The sequence below is a fragment of the Oncorhynchus clarkii genome, chromosome 17 (genome assembly GCF_045791955.1).
Source record: "Oncorhynchus clarkii lewisi isolate Uvic-CL-2024 chromosome 17, UVic_Ocla_1.0, whole genome shotgun sequence".
Lineage (NCBI taxonomy): Eukaryota > Metazoa > Chordata > Actinopteri > Salmoniformes > Salmonidae > Oncorhynchus > Oncorhynchus clarkii.
In genome coordinates this window covers 22,327,543-22,353,679 of record NC_092163.1, presented here as the reverse complement: position 1 = coordinate 22,353,679, position 26,137 = coordinate 22,327,543, and the positions used below count along the sequence as shown (strand labels likewise).

The 26,137-nt window shown below is 42.9% G+C and overlaps 1 protein-coding gene and 1 non-coding gene across 2 annotated transcripts; both read left to right on the top strand.

Moving 5' to 3' along the window:
* The first annotated feature begins 3,427 nt into the window (after positions 1-3,427).
* On the top strand, positions 3,428-3,482 carry LOC139371719 (U7 small nuclear RNA). Its single transcript, XR_011627399.1, has one exon. It is a non-coding gene; the product is annotated as a U7 small nuclear RNA (small nuclear RNA).
* Positions 3,483-22,946: 19,464 nt separating this feature from the next.
* LOC139370538 (interferon regulatory factor 2-binding protein 2-B-like) lies at positions 22,947-25,900 on the top strand. The gene is made up of 2 exons (XM_071110095.1): positions 22,947-24,368; positions 24,704-25,900. Exons 1-2 carry the CDS (start codon positions 23,582-23,584, stop codon positions 25,441-25,443), a joined length of 1,527 nt encoding a protein of 508 aa, XP_070966196.1. The 5' UTR covers positions 22,947-23,581; the 3' UTR covers positions 25,444-25,900.
* Positions 25,901-26,137: the final 237 nt, after the last annotated feature.

Below are 26,137 nucleotides of genomic sequence, written 5' to 3'. Positions count from 1 at the left end.
GGGAAATATTTTTGTATCCAAATCCGGCTTTAAACTTCTTCACAACAGTATCTCGGACCTGCCTGGTGTGTTCCTTGTTCTTCATGATGCTCTCTGCGCTTTTAACGGACCTCTGAGACTATCACAGTGCAGGTGCATTTATACGGAGACTTGATTACACACAGGTGGATTGTATTTATCATCATTAGTCATTTAGGTCAACATTGGATCATTCAGAGATCCTCACTGAACTTCTGGAGAGAGTTTGCTGCAATGAAAGTAAAGGGGCTGAATAATTTTGCACGCCCAATTTTTCAGTTTTTTATTTGTTGAAAAAGTTTGAAATATCCAATAAATGTCATTCCACTTCATGATTGTGTCCCACTTGTTGTTGATTCTTCACAAAAAAATACAGTTTTATATCTTTATGTTTGAAGCCTGAAATGTGGCAAAAGGTCGCAAAGTTCAAGGGGGCCGAATACTTTCGCAAGGCACTGTAATCGGTATTGTAGGGGTGGGGAGGGGTTAAGGGACGTGAGCATCCAGTGCATTGTGAAATCTCGACCAATCACAGCAGGAACTGTGTCACTCCAGAGGCACTCTCCGCAGAGTCAACAGAAAGCAGAGTAACCTGTTTTCAGGGACAAAGTATTTTCAACCTAACTTACGTTTCTTTTATATACTGCATAACGCATTTGGTTATGAAAACTCATATCAGACTATTTTATATTTTTTTTCACATCCAGGGCTGGACCAAAATCATCCATGGCTGAATCCTGGAAGCCCAGGACTAATGATGCCACTGTTGTGGACGCTATCAATGCTAACATATTCACTCCTAGCCCCAACCTGGCAAATAAGCAAATCAATTCAAAAAGGGACCTTATTATGTTACTTTATATTCCCTCTGTTAGTACAAGGGTTAGCTATAAAACCTGCTGTCCCAGGATAAGTGAACAACACAACAAACAACTCCATTCATTGTCAGTCTGGAGTTAGCGCTATGCAATGCTAAGCTAGTGTTAGCTGGTACACCTTTACCCTAGAATGACCCATCCCCATCCCTTCAATGCCCTGTCTATCTACCTCTCTGTGCAAGGGCCTCTCGCCTGTCTCTCCCCATTGTCCTGTCCTATTGGGGAAGACGGTAAACGGACACCGTCGCACTCATTCAGCCAATTCAACATGGCTGTCACCCGATCCCCTGTGAAGTTGTGGGTCAGCTTCTCTCAGCGAGATCCGGTTGCTTCAGCAAGAACAGGGCGATAGATGGGTGGAGAGATCCATTTTACCTGATCATGGGAGATGCCTCATTGTTAAACACTGAAGAGAGAGAGAGGGAGACGGGAGTAGAAGAGAGGACAGGAGAGGACAGAACAAGGTGGTTGAGATTGAGGAAAGCTGAGCTAAAAAACAAAATACGAGAACAATGTGAATGTCAAGAATAAAATAGATTTTTCAGACAATGGTGTGAAGGTGGTTGAACATGTGAAAGGAAGTTAAGCCTGGTCCTAGAACAGTTCATAGATAAGAGTGAAAGGAGGTGGTTAAATACAAAAGGGGTTAAGCTGGTCCTAGAACAGTTGATGTAGATAAGAGTGAATGAGGCCGTCTGGGAGGATGCGAATAGAGCTTTAACATTGTGAGAAGTCAGTGAACTTGAGCTATACTTTTTTTTTTTTTTTTGCATAGGCCTCAAGATAACGAGGTGAAGAAGCTCATTACGTTCAGGAGAAAGTCTATCCGTCTCTCCACAATAGACGTTTCACCCCCTGCTACTGTATAAGCCGTAGAGCGAAGTGAACTATGGCCAAGGCTCTAAATTAAACATTTCCATTGGTAGCACTGGTGCTCCCAATTTGAAAAAGTTAGGAGCACCACGTGAAATGTAGGTGAATTGATTGAGATACAGCCTATATGAATTTTGAAGCACATGTTGTGCCCTAGAAACTAATATGTAACACTGTGAAGACATTCGTTTATTATAAAAGATAATAAATGTTCTTTTGGAATATTAGATTTTACATTGTGTAAAAGCATTTCCTATTGAGATGCATTTACAATGAATTGTACAATGTCTCTTTAAAAACGTCAGCTTTGTGATGACAAAATGCAAGAGATCTGTCATTCATTCATTGCAATGATTGTTGATCTCCAGAAGAAGCTATCCTTTTCCTTTCTTTTTGTGCCCCCAAATGTTTGGACATACTGGTCCAATTGCCTGGGCTCGGTTTCCTGAATGCGGTGGATTTTAGGCTTATGAGTATTTTAACAATGCATCTTTCCTACAACGGCCGAAGATGTAACATGCGTTTCCTAAAACACCACGCAGATAGAATGTCTGCTAAGTGTGTCGTTGAGGCATGTGTCGATACTAATACGAAAGACAGCTCTGCTCTCAAAATTAAACTCTTGGTCGCCCAGCAAAATATTATGTTGCACTATAGAGCCTTGACTCTGGCTCGTGTTAATTTAATTCTTCAGAAACTATTCAAATACAGACACTTTGCAGCGAAGCTACAGTCAGGTCCATAATTATTGGGACTGTTTTTTTATTAAAAAAATTTGGCAACAATACAAAACGACCGTGAAGCTTAACAGGGCATTAGTGCCACTAACAAAGATAACTACCCACACTGAAAGGAGGGAAAAAGGGCTACCTAAGTATGATTCCCAATCAGAGACAACGATAGCTGTCCCTGATTGAGAACCATACCCGGCCAAAACATAGAAATAAAGAAACATAGAAAACAAAACATAGAATGCCCACCCCTACAATAATAGAATTTTCCAATTCTTTCAACATGCAATATAGCTCAGTATTAGTCATTTTTATTTTATACAGTTTCTTTTGCTCATCTTTCTCAAGGGTGCCAATAATTATGGACTTGATGTATATCGGAGCCATTTACCAAAGTTTGGTCTATTTCTGAAATTTGTGCCACCTCCTCGTACTCCTCATAGAATTTATTTATGTTTCACTCACTCAGACAATAGTGCTGCGTTTACACATGCTGCCAAAGTCTGATCTTTTGTCACCGATTGGTCTTTTGACCACTTACTATAGAATTCTGTAGTATACTGTAGAATACTATACTACACGCCGTAGTACTCAATCATGTCTAGTACATACTATAGAATGTTGATGTATACTCTAGAATACTATAGTAAATACCACAGTATTATCCACAAATAAACACTGTAGTAAATACTACAGTAATGTCCACCAAAACACTAGTCTGTAAAAACACTACATTTTGTAACTATGGTAAATAATACAGTATTTAATTTGCATATTCCATTCCCATTCCCCTCCTCCATATACATACATGAGAAACCTACATGCCAAGTATAGACCATATATTGTGTTCCCTACAGGTTATAGAAAAGAGCAGAAGCTATCTAAAGAGCTATACTATCTGTTTAGACCCCCTACCTACAGGTTATAAACAATTGTCTCTTTTAGTATTTCTCCAGTAGGTTTCCTCAATGAGAAAGCCTTCACTTCTATGTCAAAGATAATACAACAAAAACACTATAGTAAATACTACAGTAATGCCCGCAAAAGTATACTACAGTCCGCAAAAAACACTACTGTAAATGCTACAGTGCACTACAATCCGCAAAAACACTACATTAATTGCTATAAAACGACAGTTTTCTTTTAGTACATTATTTATACTGTAGTTGACTGTAAATACTCTAGTATACTACAGTAAATACTACAGTAAAGTCAGCTAAAATACTAGAGTGAATACTATAGTATTTATACCATAGTATTTATTCATGTGCGCTGTTCCAGATAAATCTCATCCACTGGAGTGTTGCGTTACTCACAAAGCAAAACCACTCTATCCTGAGTCCTTTTAAGTCCTTTCTCTGCCTCTTTCCCCCCTCATCCCCCTTTCCCTCCCTCCCTTCATCCCTGCGTGCCATCACATACACATTTGGAGATCTGGGTCAACCCTGTCTGCTCTCCTGCTGTGACGGAAGAGGGGAAAGAACGAAAGAAGGGAAAATAAAAATACAAATTCAGGGAAGGAAAAGGAAAGGAGAGAAGGGTGAAGTGAATCAAAAGGACATTGAGGTGACATCTGGTTGTGCTTCCAGGACGACAAAAACAACAACAACTCAAAGCAGCAGCAGGGACAAAGATGGCTGCCATGATTTGACCTTTGACCGGAGCGACTTGTAAACAATCACGACACACAGCAGGCTTTTTCCCCCTCCTTCTTCTGCATGGGGCTGAGGGAAGAAACAATATGTTTTTTTTCATTCTTGCCAGCTCTCTCTCTCTCTGGCCTCAAGGCCTACTCTCCCCCTCCCCCCTCCTTCCCCCACTCTTTCTCTCTCACGCCAAGCTTCCTGCTTTCCTGTCAGGCATATATCAGGCCAGTCAGCTGTGAAGGGTCTGACGCACCTCAGGGCTATTCAGTGGGGCCGGCGCGACGCAATTCATTTAAAAAAAGAGCGATTGAAATAAGCCCTGGCACAGGAGTTGCTGAGTAAGCAGGGGCTGTCTGAGTCTCATCGTTCTGTAAACCACCCTCACTCACTACAAAAACACTGCTACACACATGAATGCACACACACAAACAAGCACATACACATACAGACATATACGTACACACACACACTCACCCTGTGGCTAGCCTGGGTCTCCACCCCCATTCTCTCTCTATTGTCCTCAGCACATGGTGTTGATTTAGTGCTATTTTGGGGGTCTGCCATTCATACACTAGTGTGTGTGTGTTTTTCCTTTTCTATTTTCTATTCAATGTTTTGAGAGACAACAAAGGTATGGAGGTTTGTGTTGGGTCACAACTGATGTCACAAGCCTGCATTGTGGGGGTTGGGGGTTTTCTGCCTTTTATCAAAGGGGAAGTGTGTGTGTGTGTGTGTGTGTGTGTGTGTGTGTGTGTGTGTGTGTGTGTGTGTGTGTGTGTGTGTGCATGCGTGTGAATTTGCTTGCCAGAAATTAACCATGACTGACAGTTGATTTGATGCAATTAGGGTCATGCGGGTCCATTTCATGCCAAGCCATGGTACATGACATCTATGACTACCCTTTTATACTGTGTAATATGGGCCTCAAAAGGTCACAAACCATCAACAACCCGCACTGTATATAAGCCCTCCTTAGACAGAGTATGACTGCCCATATTGTTACAAAAATTATCATTGACTGTGCACCCTTTTTTTTCTTCCTCCTGCGAATGATTTTTTTTTTTAAATATTACATTTACATATTTTCCTCCTCTTCCCTTTTTCCTAGAAAAAGGAGCTAGCTGCTGATTCAGGTCAAAAGGCAGAACCTTCACACACACAACAGACCACTAAACCCATTACAATTTCACCGCGCTCGAAAAGGGGAGGCCTACGCTCTGAGAGGAAACATATAAACTCTCACCCACACAGTGGCAGTGAAATATCAAAGTGAAGATCACAACAGGAGCAATGTTCTGCAATGCCTTTAGTCTATAAAAAGAAAGCCAGCTTTGCCTTTCTTGATGGAAAAATCAGGCTAGATATGCGAGTAGCCCTATTCAACTCGTTGCATCATTTCCCATCTCTAGCTGGGGGGCAGCATATGCTAGCAGAGTTGCTAATCTTGCAGAGACGCTGCCAACTGGGGACCTAGCCAAGTGCCTATGGGCACTTCTAGTAGAGTGGAAATGCTGCAGAACTCTCATAACCCAAAATGCAGTATCAGGCCTTGCATTGTGTCTTGCTGACTCTCATTACATGATGCTACTCATCAGTGCTTCAACCAAGCTTGCAAACCTGGTGACTGTTCTGCAGCCGAATGATGATGATGCTCAAGTGTAGAACCTGTAGTTGGATCAGTGCATCTTTATCTCCTGAGTTTGGAGTTCTACCTTGTTTCATTTTTTGGGGGGGACATTAGGTAGACTTAGGGCCTTTGTATATACACTGGATGCACAAAACCCCTCACATGCTTACACACACACCTCTTTAAGGTTAGGCTACATCATTTCCCAGATAATGTAGGGATGTGAAGGAAATGGTGAGGCATTGTTGTGGTAACATAATATGTTTGTCTATTTTTTCACTGTGTATCCAAAGTAAAAAATATAGCATGTAGAAATCAGTGTTGGGAAGACCGAAGGCCTTGGAGGGCAGCGGAAGAGCAGAGACGGCCTCTTTTCTCCTGCCTTTTCCTGGAATTGTTCCCCATTGTTAAAAACGCAGAGAGCTCAGACAGAACAATCGAGCAGAAAAACAGCTGGCTACCTGCTGTCAAGATGGCAATAGGCGGAAATCAACCAATAAACACTTGGCTTTGTTTCAACTGTGGTCTCCCGTAGGCTATTCAGCCTTAAGGGCCTCGTCCTATTGGCAATTTTTTCAGCCATGAAGTAATCTGCTATGCTAAGCACAGAAAATAATTCCAAAACAAAAGTTAATTTCCGCACCAAAGTCACGTTCAAATTCATCTGTTTTCCAGGTTAGGTGTATGTGTATTCGAGAATTATAGCAGAAATCGATAGACAATCCAAGGTCTTTAGCAAATCTCTCAAAGTAACAACAACCAGTTAGATAACTCTATCGATTGCACTGTTAACCATTGTGAAATGTCCTACTGAGCGTGTTAGATATTTCACTCGGACCATCTAGGCCACACCATAGTATTCCTATTTGCACATCATAAATACCTTGTCTCGTTGAGATAAAGTCTTGGCCCTTGGACTGGTGGGCTTATAGCATCAATGGGGCAATGTAACTTCGGAAGGCATATGACCGGTGCACAGCGCCCTTGAACTCGGCATCGCCTAATTGCCCATTGTGACACTCCAAAATTTTACGGGTGGCAATAATTGGTGTTTATCTCTCGTCAGATACGACCTCTAACTATGAAATTAGTCAGGACCTACTAAAGAGTACCACACATAAGGGGCTGTGAACTTTGACGGGTCACTTTGTACAGGGTAGTTGTGCAGGGTAAATCACTAAGGATAAGCTTTTTTGTCTAATGTTTATTCCGTACACTCATTGGACTAGTGCAACCTAGCTACATGTTTACAGGTTTGTTTTTTACTAGGAATTGTTAAATTCCTTTGACAATGGCATTTCAGATTAGTTTATTTTTAGGGGTTTACAGCGAATGTCTTTGATAACTTTTTTATTGACATAGTCAAATAACTCAAGCATAACTTTTTTCCTAATATAGCACACAGACCATGAGTAAATTGGTCAAAAAGAATGGCAAAGATTAGCCTATAGGTGGCACTGTTATAAGCAGTCTCACTTAAACCCTCGTATCCACCCTGTTTGACCTAAAGACTTGAACTTTGTATGTAGGTGTCTTTCATTTGCCTCAAGGACCCATGAGTTCCATTAGGATAGATTTTTTTTGAGTGCTTGTGTAACGGTAGATCTCCTCTTCGTCTGAAGAGGAGTAAGGATCGGACCAAGATGCAGCGTGGTAAGTGTCCATAATGTTTTTAATAAAGACAAATGAACACTCGAACAAAAACAATAAACGATAATGTGAAATCTACAACAACCGAAACAGTACCGTGTGGCGACAAACACTCACACGGAAACAAACACCCACAAACCAACAGTGAAACCCAGGCTACCTAAGTATGATTCTCAATCAGAGACAACTAACGACACCTGCCTCTGATTGAGAACCATACTAGGCCGAAACAGAAACCAAACATAGAAAAACAAACATGCCCACCCCCCACCCCAGCCCATGCCCACCCCAACTCACGCCCTGACCATACTAAATAAATACAAAACAAAGGAAATAAAGGTCAGAACGTGACAGCTTGCTTTGTTATTCAACTGATCTTGTGTCCTTTCTGTTATCCTGTGAACCCCGTTTATTGCTGCTCGCAGCTATATTTTGAAAATATAATTTTTTAAGTATTTTGTATGTTCATTGGATAGATAGAGATAAAGGTGAAATGTAGAAGGGTGCTGAAAGAGCAGTGGGATGGATTCAAACCCATGCTGGTAATGGTACATTGTATATGTGCTCCAGAGGCTGCGGCTTAGACTGCTAGACAACCCCAGGCCAGGAATAGTTTCCATGTGTGTGTAGCACATATTTTTCTGAGTAAGTCCCCGTTCTTGGAATCATCTATAACCTTTATACTTGTGTCTATCATTATGTTCTTACTACCTGTAACCTCTAATAGTTTACTTTTGGACCTAACATTGGGTTAATGGCTAACTTTGATGGAGTGAGGTGAACATGGTCTGATGGATCAGTAACTCCCTTATCCAGCACATTGGGCAATCTTGTGACACAGAAACAGTCGCGGTGGGGCGTTACCCATGAGTACTGATTTTGGCATGAAGGTGAAAACAGTGCTTTGTGGTGATGTAATCCAACCTGGGAGTTGGGTGAGCCAATCAGAGTGCAGTTTATTTGACAACACCTTATCGTACGTGTCACTGAGGTTGCCGCAAAAAGGAGACAGACCAAACAATCCGGAAAATTATGAACTTGTCAGGCTTAAGTACACGTCGACTTCAGAAATGAGTTGTTTTGTCTTTTTTATCAATGCAAAAAACATAAAAAGAAAGTAGCAATTGTTTTCCACCTGTAAAAAGGCTTAAAAAACAATATGACATCACTGCTTCTTGTTTCTAGGGATAAAAACCTCATTGCTTACTTAGTTAACTATTGATAGACAATTACTTGAGCATGTGTATTTACGTATACATGTTTTTAACGCCTCAACATTATAATGTGTCCTTGAAATTCACTCAGTGTCTTGCAAAAGGTCACTAATTCCCAATATATTGAAAAACTATTAAAACATCAATATGTAAAGGTATATACTGTAAACATGTGAGTGGGAGGATTCTACTGTATATCAACTGCTATTCAGCTTGCTGTCAACCATTTCTCCGCCTGCCTTGAAAATGATTCATCTCTGTTTGACCTCCAAAGAATGACAAATTCATGTTTGGACTTGGCTCCCCATCCTTTCTAACATAGGAGCAGGTTGGCTTGGCACAAATAGGAATTGGCAGGGAGCTGAAGCCACACAAAACTCTCTCTCTCTCACACATAGACACACAGACACACATGCACAGGCTTCCCGCCAAGTTGTTCTCCAATAGTCCGACTGAATATGAAGGAACGCTGAGTGTGTGTGTGAGTGTCGAACCACAAGGTCATCCAGTCCAACACAGCCCCTCGTACCCACACAAATGGCTTTACACCCCGCTTCGGTCTCTCAGGGTCGCCTGAGATGTGATTCCTTTCCAAATTAATTTCCAAAATGGCTGCCCCGGGCGAAGAGAGGATAAGCCGACCTCTCGCTGTTACTGCCTTGCCAAGTCTAGCCGAGTGCAATCGGCTTTGCAGTCAGGAGGAGTGTTACTCATAAGTTTACTTGCTGAACTCTTACTTGTTGTGAAACTCAAGGCCTTTCTGTAATGAAATCATTACATTTACATAATACAAAACAATCATGTAGATGATTTTGTGTATTTGCCAGTGCAGCATGGTCTTTGATCAGTGTAGGATTTGTCGTTATCAGTCCTGTTGGCCGAACGGCCTTCGCTATTCATCAAAATGTGCGTCACTCGTGTAAACGAGTAGTAAAAAAAAACACGCCACTGCGGTCGGTCCATGCTCCGAGTGTAGGCTTTACCGCCTGTACACCCCCCCCCCTCCCCCGAATGCTGACCTGCAAAAGTGCTAACCCTCTCCCTCTTGTCTCTCTCTCTTTCCGCCCACACTAAAACATGCACAAGCGAGCGGCACTGCAATTAAAGCTGAGTGTGAGTCATGGGTTGCACAATAACGCTGCGCCACGTAATCATATAACACCGGTTTATCTGTCTTGCCAAGGGCACCTAGTGTACTCTGCCCCGCCGCCCAGGGCTGTGTTGTGCTCTGTTGTGACAGAAAGAGATGAACGATACAGAGCTAGAGAGAAACCAGAACAATTAAGAGGAAGAAAAGGGAGAGAGAAATGGCTTTGGTGGGTGTGAGAGAGGGAGAATGGAGTTAGAGAGGTGTAGAGACAGAGAGGGGGAGAGGAGGGGTGTCGACAGGTGGGTTGTGGCTGGGGAGACAGCCCAACAGATTGGCTAAAGCCACTGATGTTCTCTAGCCCACTCAGCTCGTCTTAGCTCAGAGAATACAGTCTGCCATGTGCCCTGCCTCACCTCTGGGACACGACATACTAACACACACACTACTCACACACATTCAAGGCTTACACACACAAACACACAACTCATACACACGCTCACGTAAGCCTTGAATGAGTGTGTAAGGCTTACGTTAGTTGTTTATTATTGTGTGTAAGTTGTGTGTACGTGTACATGGGTTGTGTGTTAGTGTGTGAGCTGTTTGTTAGTGTGTGTCGCGGTGGGGCGTTACGTCTGCAGGTTATGGCACAGAGCTTTTAGATGTACTATGTACGTTCAGGCCCAAAGCGGTTAATACTGTAGCTGAACCTAAATGCTGTAGAATAGACTATAGGAATGGCCTATTATCAAGCACGTTGCAGAGAACAGTTTGAATGTGCACTGACACTCTCCAGCTTTGCTATAGTCTAGACCCGAGGCTATGAACCAAAAGCAAATTAATTGGGACTGATGCATTGTTGCTAAGCGACACTGTCACACTATGAAATGTTTGTTTGGAGATCAATGCGCTCGTTGGTCCGAATCTCAGCTTGAACAGCACAGACGTAAATCCAACATTTGTGTAAACTATGCAATTCACAACACACTAAGTGTGTGCCCTCAGGCCCATACTCCACTACAACCCAAAATCCATGTCTACGTCTGTGTAAAGTGCGTATGTTATCATGTGTGTGTATGCATGTGTCTGTGCCCATGTTTGTGTTACTTCACTGTCCCCGCTGTTCCATAAGGTGTTTTTGTTACCTGCTTTTTAAATCTGATTCTACTGCTTGCATCAGTTACCTGGTGTGGAATAGAGTTCCATGTAATCATGGCTCTATGTAGTACTGTGCGCCTCCCATAATCTGTTCTGGACTTGGGGACTGTGAAGAGACCTCTGGTGGCATGTCTTGTAGGGTTTGCACGGGTGTCCGAGCTGTGTGCTAGTATTTTAAACAGACAGCTCGGTACCTTCAGCTTGTCAACACCTCTTACAAAAACAAGTAATATGGAAGTCAATCTCTCTTCCACTTTGAGCCATGAGAGATTGACATGCATGTCATTAATGTTACTTTTAAGGGCTAGCCGTGCTTCCCTGTTCTGAGCCAACTGCAATTTTCCCAAGTCCCTCTTTGTGGCACCTGACCACACGACTGAACAGTGCGACAAAACTAGGGCCTGGAGGACCTGCATTGTTGATAGTGTTGTTAATTAAGAAGGCAGAGCAGCACTTTATTATGGACAGACTTCTCCCCATCTTAGCTACTGTTGAATCAATATGTTTTGACGATAACAGTTTACACTCCAGGGTTACTCCAAGCAGTTTAGCCACCTCAACGTGCTCAATTTCTACATTATTCATTATGAGGTGTAGTTGAGGTTTAGGGTTGAGTGAATGATTTGTCCCAAATAAAAATATTGTAGTTTTGGAAATATTTAGGACTAACTTATTCCTTGCTACCCATTCTGAAACTAACTGCAGCTCTTTGTTAAGTGTTTCAGTTATTTAAGTTGCTGTAGTAACTGGCGTGTATAGTGTTGAGTCATCCGCGTACATAGACACACTGGCCTTACTCAAAGCCAGCGGCATGTCGTTAGTAAAGATAGAAAAAAGCAAGGGGCCTAAACAACTACCCAGGGGAATTCCTGCTTTTACCTGGATTATGTTTGCGAGGCTTCCATTAAAGAGCACCCTCTGTGTTCTGTTAGACAATAAACTCTTTATCCCCATTATAGCAGGGTTTAAAAATATATATATATTTTAACCTTCATTTAACTAGGCAAGCCAGTCAAGAACAAATTCTTATCCGGCTGTGATTGGGAGTCCCATAGGGCGGTGCACAATTGGCCCAGCATCGTCCGGGTTTGGCAGGGGTAGGCTGTCATTGTAATTAAGAATTTGTTCTTAACTGACTTGCCTAGTTAAAAAAAGGGGGGCTTAACTATTCTTGGGTAGGGGAATTACTTCAGCTTCCCTCCAGGCCTGAGGGCTCACACTTTCTAGTAGGCTTAAATTGAAGATGTGGCAATATTGTCTGCTATTATCCTCAGTAATTTCCTATCCAGATTGTCAGCCCCCAGTGGCTTGTCATTGTTGACTTTTGTCACCTCTTCCACACTGACTTTACGGAATTCAAAGTCTTTCATAATCTGGTCAGATATGCTTGGATGTGTAGTGTCAGCGTTTGTTGCTGGCATGTCATCCCTAAGTTTTTTTTATCTTGCCAATGAAAAAGTAATTAATAACCTCTTAAGGATTGGACCCTTTTTTTTCCATTTTTGCCTTAAATGACATACCCAAATCTAACTGCCTGTATCTTAGGACCTGAAGCAAGCATGTATGCATATTCTTAATACCATTTGAAAGGAAACACTTTGAAGTTTGTGGAAATGTGAAATTAATGTAGGAGAATATAACACATTAGATCTGGTAAAAGATAATAAAAAGAAAACAATGTGTTTAAAAAATATGTATATTTGAATCATGTTTGAAATGCAAGGGAATGGCCACAATGTATTATTCCAGTTTAGGGACAATTGAGATTTTGTCCACTAGATGGCAGCAGTGTATGTGCAAAGTTTTACACTGATCCAATGAACCATCACATTTCTGTTCAAAATGTTAAATCAAGTCTGCCCAAATGTGCCGAATTGGTTTATTAATAAATGTTCAAGTTCATAACTGTGCATTCTCTTCAAACAATAGCATGGTATTATTTCACTGTAATAGCTACAGTAAATTGGACGGTGCAGTTAGATTAACAAAGAATGAAAGCTTTCTGCCCATATCAGATATGTCTATATTGAAGATCCTGATTAGTTTATTATTGGAGTCAGGTGTGTTAGCTGGGGCTGGGGCAAAAGTGTGACACCAATCAGGCCGCTTAGGACTGGAGTTGCCCAGGCCTGGTGTAGAAGTTTAAGTAGTTGGCAATATCAGTGGGTTTTGTGATAAATGAGCCATCTGATTCAATGAATGATGGAGCCGAGTTGGCTTTTTTTCCCCAAAATGTAATTTAAGGTGCTCCAAAACTTTTTATGATAATTCTTTAGATCATTTATCTTTGTTTCATAGTATAGTTTATTTTTATTTAGCTTATTCACATGATTTCTTAATTTGCAGTATGTTGGTCAATCAGTTGGCTGACAGACTTATTTGCCATACTCATCCTCTCAACCATACAATTTGTCAATTCCTCATCAATCCAAGGAGATTTAACAGTTTTTACATTCATTTTCTTAATGGGTGTGTGCTTATTAGTAACTGGAATAAGCAATTTCATAGCTCAGATAAATAGCTTCTCCGCTGCCGTTGGCGGTTTGAAGGGGATTGATAGTTTTAGTGCGGCAGTGACCGCATGGCGAGGCCTCTCCAGGAATATAGCGGTTGAGGCCGGATGACAAAAACAGAGGGGAAGCTGGAAAATGTCTGAAAATGTTGCGCAGATGACGGTTTGATTCATGTGCTAGATGTCGTAAAACCATTTCCTTGACACAAGGACTAGCGAGGCAGGCTTGTTGTTTGTTTTTGTTTTTTACGAGTCTCTCATCCAGGCCAGGCAGAAATAGATTGACGTGCACATATGGGCTCTGCTAGCAATGAATCTATTACCGGTTAGGATATATAAGTAGCGAAGGTTGTGTGTTAGCTCCCAGAGTAAGCTTAGTGACCTAACACAGTCTAGCAGAGAATCTATTACCATTTAGGATAAATATGTAGCAGAGATGGTTCTCTGAAGTACACTTGCGTGATGGGTAAAGACTTAAGTGTTACCTCCCCGAGCAAGGATTTAGCTTAGTGGGCTAACACGGTCTTCTGTTGGGTAGACAACCTGTTTTTTTAAACCTGCTAGTGTACTCTAGGATACTGGACCCTCTTGCTGCTCAACTTTCAACTTGCTAGGTGGTTTAAAAGGTAACCATGACACAGTTGGTCACATGATCAACATGTTGCATCACATGGTCCTACCATTCCTTAATCATCATGTTGTGTCATTTCTGAGTGGGTGGGCAAAATGCACCTTTGGAAGGGGCAATGGCCAGCCCAGCACCATCCCCTAGAATCTGCCTTGTTCCTCTGTGAGACACTGAAAAAAGCTTGAGTGTCAGGAAAAAAATACATCTTCATCTCCTGTCATCCACTTCAACCTGACACTTCAGACTGTTGAAGTTTTGCCCTATTATCTTTTTAAAGTCAGAAACTCCCCTTTAATGGGCTTGCTGCCTTGGAGTGGCCTGAAAACACTGTCTGTCTGGACATTACGTAAGCTGTCATATTTGCAGTTTCTTGCTTCAGGGCTTAGTTACATCACGGTGAACTTTGCTGTGCGACGCTGATGTTATTTCTGGCAGCCCTGTGTTACGTACCTGAATGGAGAATAGCTGGCTTTAGCACCCGGGCGAACTAACTGGCGAGGAGGAAAAACTGGGAAAACAGGAACAAAAAAATGTTTTCTCCCGTAACGGCCCAGACCGTAAAATAATCCATGACATTTAAGCGGCACTTCGTTGATGAGTTTCCCATTCTCTCCCCCCGAAGATGCATGTGGATATCGGAAAGAGTGAATCGAGGGGAAACTTGCAGAGCGTGTGGCAGAAAATAACCCAAGACACAGGGTTGCATCAGAGTAGGGATAGCCTACATGCAATAAGTATTGTTGGAGAGGCTGCTACTCAAAGATAAGCAAAACTCTATGGTATTTTGCACCAATGCACAAACATGGTCTCTTTTGAGTTTTGCTTGCCTTTCTCCATCAGGAGAAATGTGCAATGGCCTAATATTCATTTGGTTTGGTTGAGGTACTGTCGAGTTGAGGAACGTTGGCTAGCATAATCTTTGGATCTTCTTTTTCCAAATAAATGAAAGCCTTGTTTTTGCTGGTGTCCACTAGTGTAGCTTCTCAGTTTGCATATCATATGATTTCACTCTTCTATCCTCTTAGGAATGTGTGTCCTCAACTGCTTTGCAATTTTGCTCTCCATATTTTCCCACACTGGAGAAATTGCGGGGGAGATTCGAGCAATTTCCCCACATGCTTGTGAAGAGCATGCGATCATGGGCTCGGTTGTTTGCAATTTTTCTAAATGTTCCCTTACAGTATATTAGTGAATGCAGACTATTATTTTATTAAATGCCCCACGTCCCCCGTTCCTTCTCTCACCCATCCTGCTTAACTGCTAGTCCTCTCCGCCCATCCTCCCCAAACTCCCTCCCCCTTAGTGTGGCGGCTTTGCAGATGTGGCACATCTGGCTCCAGGAGTGACTCATTATTATTCGCTCTGATGTTCCACTCCTCTCCCTCTCTCTCTCCTGCTGCCATGGCAACTGATGAATGTTTGGCAGGAAGCCCTAGTCGAGGGATACAGGGATGAATAAGAGCCTAGCGATGGGTGTTTGTGTGTGTGTATGTGTGTGATAGAGAGAGTGGGAGGAATGGAAAAAGAGAGAGAGAGAGAGGGTATAGAGAAAAAAGGGAGGGAGGGAGAAGGGAGTAAGCTCTCAGTAGTTTGGCTTCGATCCAGGGCAACCATAATGCCTGGCTGAAATGAGGCCCTTGGCAGAACACCAGGTCTCAGAGAACAAAGATGTGTGCTTCTAACGCCGGCGACAGGGCCCCGCTTGGCAGCCTCTGCGTTTTCCCAGCAGCCTTTGCCTTGGCAGCCCGCCACCTTTTCCCTCCAGGCCTGCAAAGAGGATTAGGGTGGAGTGAGGTAGGGAGCGAGGGAGAGAGAGCGAGCGAGAGAGGGGAAAAAGAAAGCCTTGTTTTTCTCTTGTCTCCTCACTTTGCCCCTGTGACATCACCGCCTCTCCTCCGTTTCCAGATGCACACCGTCCAAAAGTGTTTTTCCCCTCTCTCCAAACGCGCCATTTTATTTGAGTTGGCCTTCCATTTTATAAACAGTGTCGTCAGTCGCTATATTGAGGGTAAGCCTGAGCGCCTAAAATGGCATCTTTCTCTGTAGTCTGACTAGCTGCACTTGTAAGGACTAGAGGACTAGATCTGCACCAAATGCCTATGCAGTTTCCAAGCGTTGACTTGAATGCAAACCCTGCTTTTGTGAAAGTGATGCAAAAACATCACACCCCCTCCTATACAATAAAGTGCTCGTGCTGTGACATTTCCAGGATATTGCATCACTCCATACTGCAACACTGCATCAGAGATCAAAGCACTGCAGTCAACGCCGCTTCTCGAGACTGTCGCCGCTTTAAGAAAGCTGCAAAGTCAATGCTGCAGCACCCAATGTGTTGTTCTTTTTTCAATCAGCATTTGTTACCTCTGCTTATTGATCTGCCAAAGAAGCATTGTGGACAATCAATAGGGTAGTACATTTTCCTTCTGCGCCGTCCAAGAAGCTATCTCTTTAAGTGGCATATGCCTCAGCCGTTCGAACCATAACAGGCTGTCAGGGTCAGAGAGTGGATTCATTGCAGCAAAGCAGGAAGTGATTTGGCGATTTAGTGCATGCACACTCAGCGAGCTGTGGGCAGTTGTCTGAAGCGTAGACCACACTATTTATTCACGTCTGTGTGCACACTGTAACCCAGCTTTAAGTGCTATTTAGGGGAGCAGTGAAGAGGGCTTTAAATGTGGGATATGTTTTCTATGTAAGGCAAGGGCTTAGATTGTGTCAAACTCGGATGATTAAGACGAGAGGAAAAAAACACGTCTGTAAACAGGAAATGGTTCATTACTTAGAATATCCTGATAGGAGTGATCTCCATAGTAACCCTTTCCTTCCTGCACTGACAATAAAAACATGAAAGTATAATGATGATGATCATGATTTGTTTTCCCTTCCATTGCGCCACATTTAAAGTCAAATGTTGATGACGATAAACTAATGTGTGATTTCAGGGAATCGGGAATAAGTCATCTTTTGTACAACTTTTTCGGATGAGTTTACACAGCATGTGGCTTTTGTGCCTGTCAGAACCAACTGTGACTAAGCAAAATAGCCAATAGTGATACGTCAGTGCTCCAAGCTTAGTAACAACACAATGTCATCAACCCCACTCTAAAATAAGTCCATTAGGTCTATAACTAGCTAATGGTTTTCAGTTAATAACGTAGAAATAGGGCCATGTTGCAACAACCTCAGCCCACAAGATGAATTCCCCTAAATGGGAGGTTAGGCGTCACTGTAAGCCTACACTTTCTTGCCAACTACCGAAGTCGTCCTCTGACAAAAATACTACACATTTTTTAGAATGCATGTCAATTAAATGCACACATTCAATCAATTACCTTGGAAAGGAAATTCCCTTTGGTACTATAAAGCTAATCATTTATAAGCATTGGGAGCCAAACAGCTATTTATTTGGAACTCTGTCAGTTGCTTCCCGACAGAGGCAAAAGTAAAAGGCCATTTGTTTTCTTTTTGCTCTCAAGAGCAACATGCAGCAGCATGCGCTCATAACTTCAAAGTACGTGTGCTGTGTACAGTAATGCTTAATTCACGAAAAGTACTGTTTAAAAATTTAAAGGCTTAAACACATCAAAGAGAAGCCACTACAAAGGCATTTGTTCAATTATTAAACGACTTCCATGCTGTTAATTTGCCTCAGTCACATACTGGAAGGCTTGCGCATATAACCACCTAGTTACGGAGTCTGTCTACTGACAGATTACAGAGGAACAAAAGTCCATTGACTGAGTCATAAGGGGGGTTTGCCGAACCGTAAACATTCCTGGTCAAGGGCAAATTGATAAGATTCATTATTTTTTTAATCAAACATATCCTCCCTCCTTAGCTTTGGCAAGCAAATGCATGGAGTCATGTGGTTCAGTTATTGTCTTTATTTTTTTTTGCCATCATTGGATACTTTTGCAAATGGCCAGGAGTCCATCTGAAAAAAGCTGGACACAGTGCTACAGTGTGACCTCAATGTCACCTTCTCCAGTCTGCTTTTCCTGGGTTTCTTTCCCATCGAGCAGACTTCCTCCCATGTGAAACGGCTAAGCTGAATAAACTGACTCCTTTGACCCTCATCCTCGCCATGAGGCCATGTCTGCAAATATCACATCTGACTAACTCCAACCAACTGGGAAACTTTTCAAGGGCCCAAGAGTCATGCAGGCAAGGAATGGCTGACTTGAAAGAACTGACACTTGACTTTAAGCCAGCAGGTATAATGCATTTATGACATGGTCATAATGCACGGTAGGACTTGTCATATGACACTCTTATTCATGGGTTGCACGTTTCATCACAATATTGATTTGAACGTTCATTTTAGGATTGATGCCCAGCTGAGTATTCTACTCATTGCAGTCTCATTGAATGCTGATGAAGATTTAATCTAAAGTACATTACTGTGGCTTGGTAACCCCATGACATTTCAAAAGGAGGCAAAGACTTAGTAGGACAAGCTTTTGTCATCATTGTGACATTGGCAGATTTACTTTTAGATACAGTATAACTTTGGCTAGCTAAGACTTAGAGGAGAGCACCGACATTTTAGCTAGCTAATGTTAGCATTGCTATCTATTTTTAACGAACAAGTCTACTTGACAACATCATAATGATGGCAAAGTTGTTTTCTACTAATTATTTGTCTACTTTAGCAATGTCATCGTATTTCCAAGCCACTATAGTGTAACATTGACGAAACAGTCATTAGGCCCCTGTTCAGAAAGACATGACTAACCATTAGTCAGACATTAATATGCTGCGGCATCTGTAAAACATTGATAAGAATGGCAACGATGCAAGTGACGGATGTGCAACCGATGAATAATGTCTTAGTATCATATGTCATAATGATCCTGAGATGTTGCCAAAAACAACACAGAAAAAAGGCATACAGTAAGATATTAGTTAATAATCAAATATTATAAGGGTAGCTTTAAGTTACCCTAATTTCTCTTTAACCACTCTTGCCACTCTCTTCCTCAAACCATTAAGAAGGAAGATTAAAAGTAACAATAGCAGGCTCATGTCAAGACACTGTGACAACCTCTGATTGCGTGACATGTAGTCCTCTGTGTTTGTGTGTTAGCCGCTGTTCAAGCTGCCACCAAGTCGGAGCACCTGGGGACGCTGAGCGATACCAGCGTGCCACATAAGCCACCAGAGTGCCCTCACTCCCCTCCTTCATCCCTCCCTCCCTCCCCATCCCATCAGCAGATCAGCAGGTCTTAAGGTCTTCCAACCTTCGTGACAAGCCACAATTGATGCTCAAGTGGATTGTTATGCATGTGTGTGTGTGTGTGCATGTGTCTGTTACTTTGTGTTTGTGTCTGACTTTGTGTATGTGTGTGTAAACTGTAATCACACCGCATAAGGGGGAATGTTTGTCTTCACGCCTGCCCAGCTTAAGACAAGGCCACCAGTGTAAGTGATGTTCCAACTCTAATTAACCAGCTTACTAAAGAGCCTTAATTGAAACGAGGGTTACCTTGCTGCTCTGTAGATGTCTTGGTATGGTAGCGGGGTAATGTCTAAGCTGAATGGCAGCCATGATGATGAGACACAATATTGTGTTAGCTTGAGTATGTATTTTGTTAGAGTCTAGATACACACACACACACACGTGCGCATGTGCACACTCACATTGTGTGTGTGTGCTCTGTTATTAAATACATACTCAAACGTACAAATCACAATGCAAACTGCACCACATCCAACCTATCTGACCTCCAAGTACATTCTTATTTTGGGTCAAAACTTTTCCTTTCTATTTTAATAACTACAGTATCTCTCCCAGCCATCGCATGGGATTTGCTTATACACCGTTCACATGGGCACATTGTCCTGGATGCAAATAGCCCACACTGCTATTACTGCTCAGTGCTCATTTGCCTCTTCTGCCTTAGGCTGCAGAGAAATAGGACACATTGTTCACTGGTGCACCTACAGTAGCCTACGTGTCCCCCTTGTGTCTCTCTCTCTTTCATTCTCTCTCCACACAGCTGACTGGGCGAGCGAGACAGGGCATGTGTGTTGCAGCCAAGAGAGAAGGACGAGACAAGATGGGCCACGGCCACATCAAGTCAGCTGTCTGGTCGATGCAGATCCACACCGACGTGATACAGTCATACAAACCATTGAGTAACTGTGTTGCTACTGTTAATGCTGAGTCATTGTCAGTGGTTCACTGCTCTCCTGTTGGCCAGTCATCATTCCACAGCTAGTTTGTTTACATTCAGGGGCGTCATGCACCCCAAAATCATTTAGTATTTTTCACCTGAAACAGCTTTTCTCTGCAATCTATAGCCATAATCCTTATGCTTAATTTGATGTTCAAATATGTTTATTTTTCGTGAGTATTATTCCACATTTAGTTATTGCTTTCTTAACAAACATGCAAGTAGTTATGCCAGCTAAGATAGTTAGACAAGATAGCTACTGTTAAATTGATTGATAGCCCGGAGATGGGGAACCTGGTTGGGATAGCTCAGTGGTGTAAAGTACTTCAGTAGTACTTTAAAGTATTTTTACTTAAGTCGTTTTGGGGGGTATCTGTACTTTACTATTTATATTTTTGACAACTTTTACTTCTCTACATTCCTAAAGAAAATAATGTACTTTTTACTCCATTCATATTCCCTGATATTCAAAAGTACACTTTGCATTTTGAATGCTTAAAATGGTTCAATTTACACACTTATCAAGAGAACATCCCTGGTCATCTCTACTGCCTCTGATCTACTTCATTTGTAAATTATTTCTGAGTGTTGGAGTGTGCCCCTGGCTATCCATACATTTTAAAAACAAGAAATTGGTGCAGTCTCATTTGCTTTATATAATGAATTTGAAATGATTTATACTTTTACTTTTGATACTTAAGTATAATTTAGCAATAACATTTACTTTTGATACTTAAGTATATTTATAAAGAAATAATTTTAGTTTTACTCAAGTAATATTTTACTGGATGACTTCCACTTTTACTTGAGTCATTTTCTATTAAAGTATCGTTACTTTTACTCAAGTATGACAATGTGGTACTTTTTCCACCACTGGGATAGCTAAAGCCAACTTCATACAATTGCTAAGTGGCTAGTAGTATTACAGAGTAGAGGTGGCACCACAGGTCCAGGAGTCCCCAAAATTCTGGGGTCTGTAGTTTTTCCTGATCTGGTAACCAACCTAACCAGGTAAAATTCTGGACCTTAGATGGTATGATTACTCTGTTGTAAAATGATTTGATATGGGCTATGATGGGACCAGAGTTTTTCTAATCAGGTGACATGTTGTTTTTTATCCTGGGAAAAATGTCTGGCCTTGTTCATATGAATTATATTTCCAAGGGAAGGGAAAGGGTATATTTAGTCAGTTGCACAGTGGGGTTTTGTATACACAGAGAAAGTAACATGATTGGACAATAAAACTCACAGGGCTGAGCTTACTTTATGCAGGTATGCATCATGTAGTCCTGTCATATGCAACTGTAGGCCTAATTAAAAATGTACTCAGTCTCTGTCAGCTTTTGTGTTTATTGATTAATTCCAGTTAATCATTTTGGATTGAAAAAGTCTAGGTAGCCTAGACCGCTGCACCATTCAGGAGCCCACTATACAATGAATAGCTGCCATTTCCCATGTCTAGCCTATTAGAAACAAATAGGTGTAGCCAAAAATGAAACTATTCATCACATTTAGGCGACTGTCTATTTAACAAAGAGCATGCTTTCTTTCAGAAACCATTTCCTTTGGTATTTGGCTTTAGCTTGCTGTGACTCGCTCGTCCTACCCCTCATGTCTGTGATCTTTGGCAGCGAGCCAGGATGGGTAGTTTGTTTTTCCACGGATGGGCGAGTTAAGAGGCGAGTACGTGACTAAAAACCACTTCCTGTTTGGAACGTCATCATAAAGTAGGCTACATGCTTGCAAAAAAACAACTGCTTTGTATCCGCAGGTCTCCTAAGCGGTATTGCTTCACACTCTACAATTGTGTGGCTAACTCTAACAAAGAGAGAAAGTAAATTACGGAAAACTCCTCGGTCGGTTGGCAATGAAGACATCGTTTTTTTGTCAAATCTTACAGTGAGCTATATAGGCTACAAACACCGTTCATGCAATAGCAACACATTTTTTTTATTAGGCCTAAGGCAATTTTGTTGACCTTCCTCACAGTCTAACAAGACCAGACCGGAGTGACATTTAGGCTATGTGGAATTATTATCAAAGTAAATGAACTATCCACACGAATAGCCTCTAGACTTAAGAATTGAAGGAGCTGTAATTGTAAAAAGTGCAAACGATGTCTCGGTTTGTGACTTTGATCTGGGGGTTTCCGTATTCGCCAGTCAGACAGGCTGTGAGTTGTCGAGTTTACTGAATCACGAGGCGTCGATTGGTGTGAGTTAGTCATGCTGAACTTCATCCAATATTTGGACGATGAGGGAATGCACAGTCGCTCTTTGTGATAGCGATGTTCTCCGTCGTTATCAAACGGTGGTTAGGCGCTATATTCTCAAATGTCGAAATACAACAATGTTGCAGGCACGCGCCACGTCATAGTATGACTGCAACAAGGTATCAACTACCTCGTTATGTGATACATTGTTGCTTAGAATAAGGGGCGTGTGTAACAAGCGATTGACAAAGTAGCCCAAACACAGTTGATCACGGATATTTCTAAAATTATAAACATTTCGACGTTAGTTTTCATCATGTAACTATTCTAATCTATTTTTATGTCTAAACAAGCCGAGTGTGCAAAACTGAACTCGTAAACTATGGATTGGAAAGAGGCTATCCCATTTTAAAAGGACGAAGGAAGGGGGGTATAATCTGCCATAGTAACACAGAGTCGAATTGTATGGTTGGGTGAAAGCTATCTGCCTCGTGACGTTGTGCTGGCAGTGTGACTGGAATGAGGATTTGCTAAATAGGGCTCTAGTGCCAGCCCGGGAGAGCATGCATAGGCTAACTAAAGGCGCAAGATAGGTGACGCCACTTGTTGAGTTGCATGCAAAGGCATTATATATTCGTGAGACAATTTAGGAGCCGCAATTGTTGCTTTGAAATCTTTGGATGTTGATTCTCAGTAATCAGAAGCCTATCATCAACATCTGATACAGTTTACCTTGACGTTAAATAACTACTTTTAGCAGCAGGGCTCAACTGCATCTAACCAGTTTCTCTTTAGGGCTTGCTGGCAGTTTAACTCCTTGTACAAGTGGTGGGGCCTACGGATAGAGGGAGAAAAAAAGGTGAGCATGCGCTGGAGGGGCTGTCGAGGAATCAAGTAAATAGAATTGGAGCTGCTGGAGGCACTCGTGGTGTGTCGTCGGTGACGTCACCGCCCTACATTGAGTTCGAGCTGTGAGTTGTAGTGCGAGATAGATAGAGGCGCGCCGTAGTAAAGTACACAACTGCAATGAACTTCTCAGTGTAACTTGGCTGTTTTAAGGCTGCGTGGCTAGAGGGAAAATACACAATTATTCGCGATTCCTTTTTTTCTGCAGAATAAAACGAATCACAGGGAGATTTGGAGAATTTGGTATCCACTTTTCACGTAAACTATGTCGTCCGCGGCTGTAGCTGCTTCGAGGAGGCAGTCGTGTTATTTGTGTGACTTGCCACGCATGCCATGGGCGATGATCTGGGATTTTACCGAACCCGTTTGCAGGGGATGTGTCAACTACGAGGGAGCCGACCGGATTGAGTTTGTAATTGAGACTGCCCGACAGCTGAAGAGGGCTCATGGATTCCAGGACGGGAGATCTCCGGGTCCAGGCAAACCTCAGCACTCAGGGAAGGAAATTCAGTCCCACAACCATTCGGCTGGAGACCCCGGCTCGCGTCCGCCTCAGCCTCTGGATCGCTATCCCCTCTCTGACCGACCGCCAAGGTTGGGACCGGAGTACCAACCGGGGAGGCAAGTTAACGGCATCCCTGTGCCAAATGGATTTCCAAAACCTGACGACCCACCGGAGCTGAACCGCCAGAGCCCCAACCCTCGCAGGACTAGCACGGTTCCTCCCAGTCTGGTGCCTTTAGTGAACGGAAACATGGGTCCAGTACACACACTCAATGGTCGGCCAGCTCAAATGGGTATGCCGGGCGCGTTGAATGTTCCTGGTCAAGGCGACCACGGCAAGCGCGGGGAGGATATGAAAGACAAGCATAGACCAGATAGCATGTCGGACATGTCTGAGAGCCACAAGCGGGCGGAGGAGTGGATGGGCAAGGGCAAAACAGTGAGGGATTTGATGGCTCTCCACACATTCGACAGCAGGTTCAAGAAAGACCACGCGGCGATGCAGCGCGTCATGGGATATGAGACAAGTGCAACTTCTTCAAAACCAGGTAGGATTGTATATATTTTTTCACACAGGAATAATACATTCATTTGGAAGACTAAAACAGGAACTGGCAGTGTTCTTAGTCAGCTACTTTTCCACTGTGTTGACGTGGGTTTTCAGTTGAATGGTTGTTTATGCATGTTTACATTTCCCCTAGTCAGATCCCCAGCAGGCTTCCGACTAGACAACTTGTTTTGTTTTACATATGAAATAACATAAAACTTTCTGAGATTTTTCATTTAATTTACAGTGCATGCACATTTGCTGCTGTGGTGGTTGGAATGTTTGTTAACCCTTAACTCCTCTCTCTACCCCCTACCCCTCCTTCTTCTCCAACAGACAGAGGGAAGCACCCGCGGAGCATGAAGAGGAAAGCCTCCCCCGAGCCCGACGGCGAGGGCTCCACCCCCAAGATGAATGGCGGCGAGGGCCAGCCTTGGTTGCCGTCGCCCTCAGAGGTCCTCAAGATGCCCCCGGCCTCCCTGCCAGGCTTCTCTGCCGCTCCACCCTCCACCATCTCCCCCCACAGTCGCACCACCCCACCGGAGGCGGCCACGGCACAGAACGGCCAGTCGCCCATGGCAGCACTCATCCTCGCCGCTGACAATGCCGGCAACACTGGCTCGCCCAAGGACGCCAACCAGGTGCACTCCACCACGGCAGCGGGCCGGCGCAACAGCGGGAGCCCACTGTCCCCGTCCTCTGCAGGCCAGCGGCGGCTGACCCAGAGGGAGGTGGTGGCCACGGCCCATTCGCAGGGCATGGACCCTCACGGGGCACCGCCGCAGAGCATTCCAGACTCGTCGGTGCCGGGCAGCGTGCCACTGTGCTGCACCCTGTGCCACGAGAGGCTAGAGGACACACACTTTGTCCAGTGTCCGTCAGTGCCCTCGCACAAGTTCTGCTTCCCCTGCTCCCGGGAGAGTATCAAACAGCAGGGGGCCACGGGAGAGGTGTACTGCCCCAGCGGGGAGAAATGCCCACTGGTGGGCTCCAACGTACCATGGGCCTTTATGCAGGGTGAAATAGCCACCATCTTGGCAGGGGACGTGAAAGTAAAAAAGGAGAGAGACCCTTGATTTTTACCAGCGTTTTTTTTTTTAAACTACCACAACAACAAACAAAAACCAACATGTACACCATTACAACTGAATATAAATCCTCGTACCATGCATACCATCCAAAAGAAACTGATGGACGTGTACATATTGGACACAAGGGAAGTTGTATGCTTCGTAAACATGGCTGTATAATTTTTTTTTTGTGATTATTTTGTTTTTGTTTTTCAATACATTGTGTTTCTATATATTTTTTTTGAAGATAAAGGTATGTACTCATCATAACAGACTACTTTCCTCCTCCCCCTTTTTTTCAATGTACTTTTAGTTCTGGTGGCAGTCCCTGTTAAACATAGAATGTGACTAACTAATATGACTCTACGAGCACTTGGCAAACTGAATTGCTTCTAGCTGTACTTGTATGCACTTGTTTAAAAAAAAAACTTGCCAAATACAATTTCTGACCTTGTAATAATAACTAGTGTCTGGTTTGCTTATTTCCCTGCAATCAGTAATGAGTGAAGCCATAGGGAGAGAGAGAGAGAGACATGTCCCGATTATGAATCACTCATGGGCAGTGATGCAATACCTTTGACAAGAACAAAATGGGACCCGGGGAGGATTGGGGGGTGGGGTAGCAAAGCGAGGGAGTAGAGGGAGGAAAAGAAGTGAGGGGAGATTTTCTATACAGCACTAAACATACAGTTGAATATGC

Bases quoted from the DNA above. Each gene is read 5' to 3' on its own strand.
- LOC139370538 (XM_071110095.1), top strand. From the start codon at position 23,582: ATGTCGTCCGCGGCTGTAGCTGCTTCGAGGAGGCAGTCGTGTTATTTG. The intron at 24,369-24,703 runs GTAGGATTGTAT...CTTCTCCAACAG, and splicing joins TGCAACTTCTTCAAAACCAG to ACAGAGGGAAGCACCCGCGG.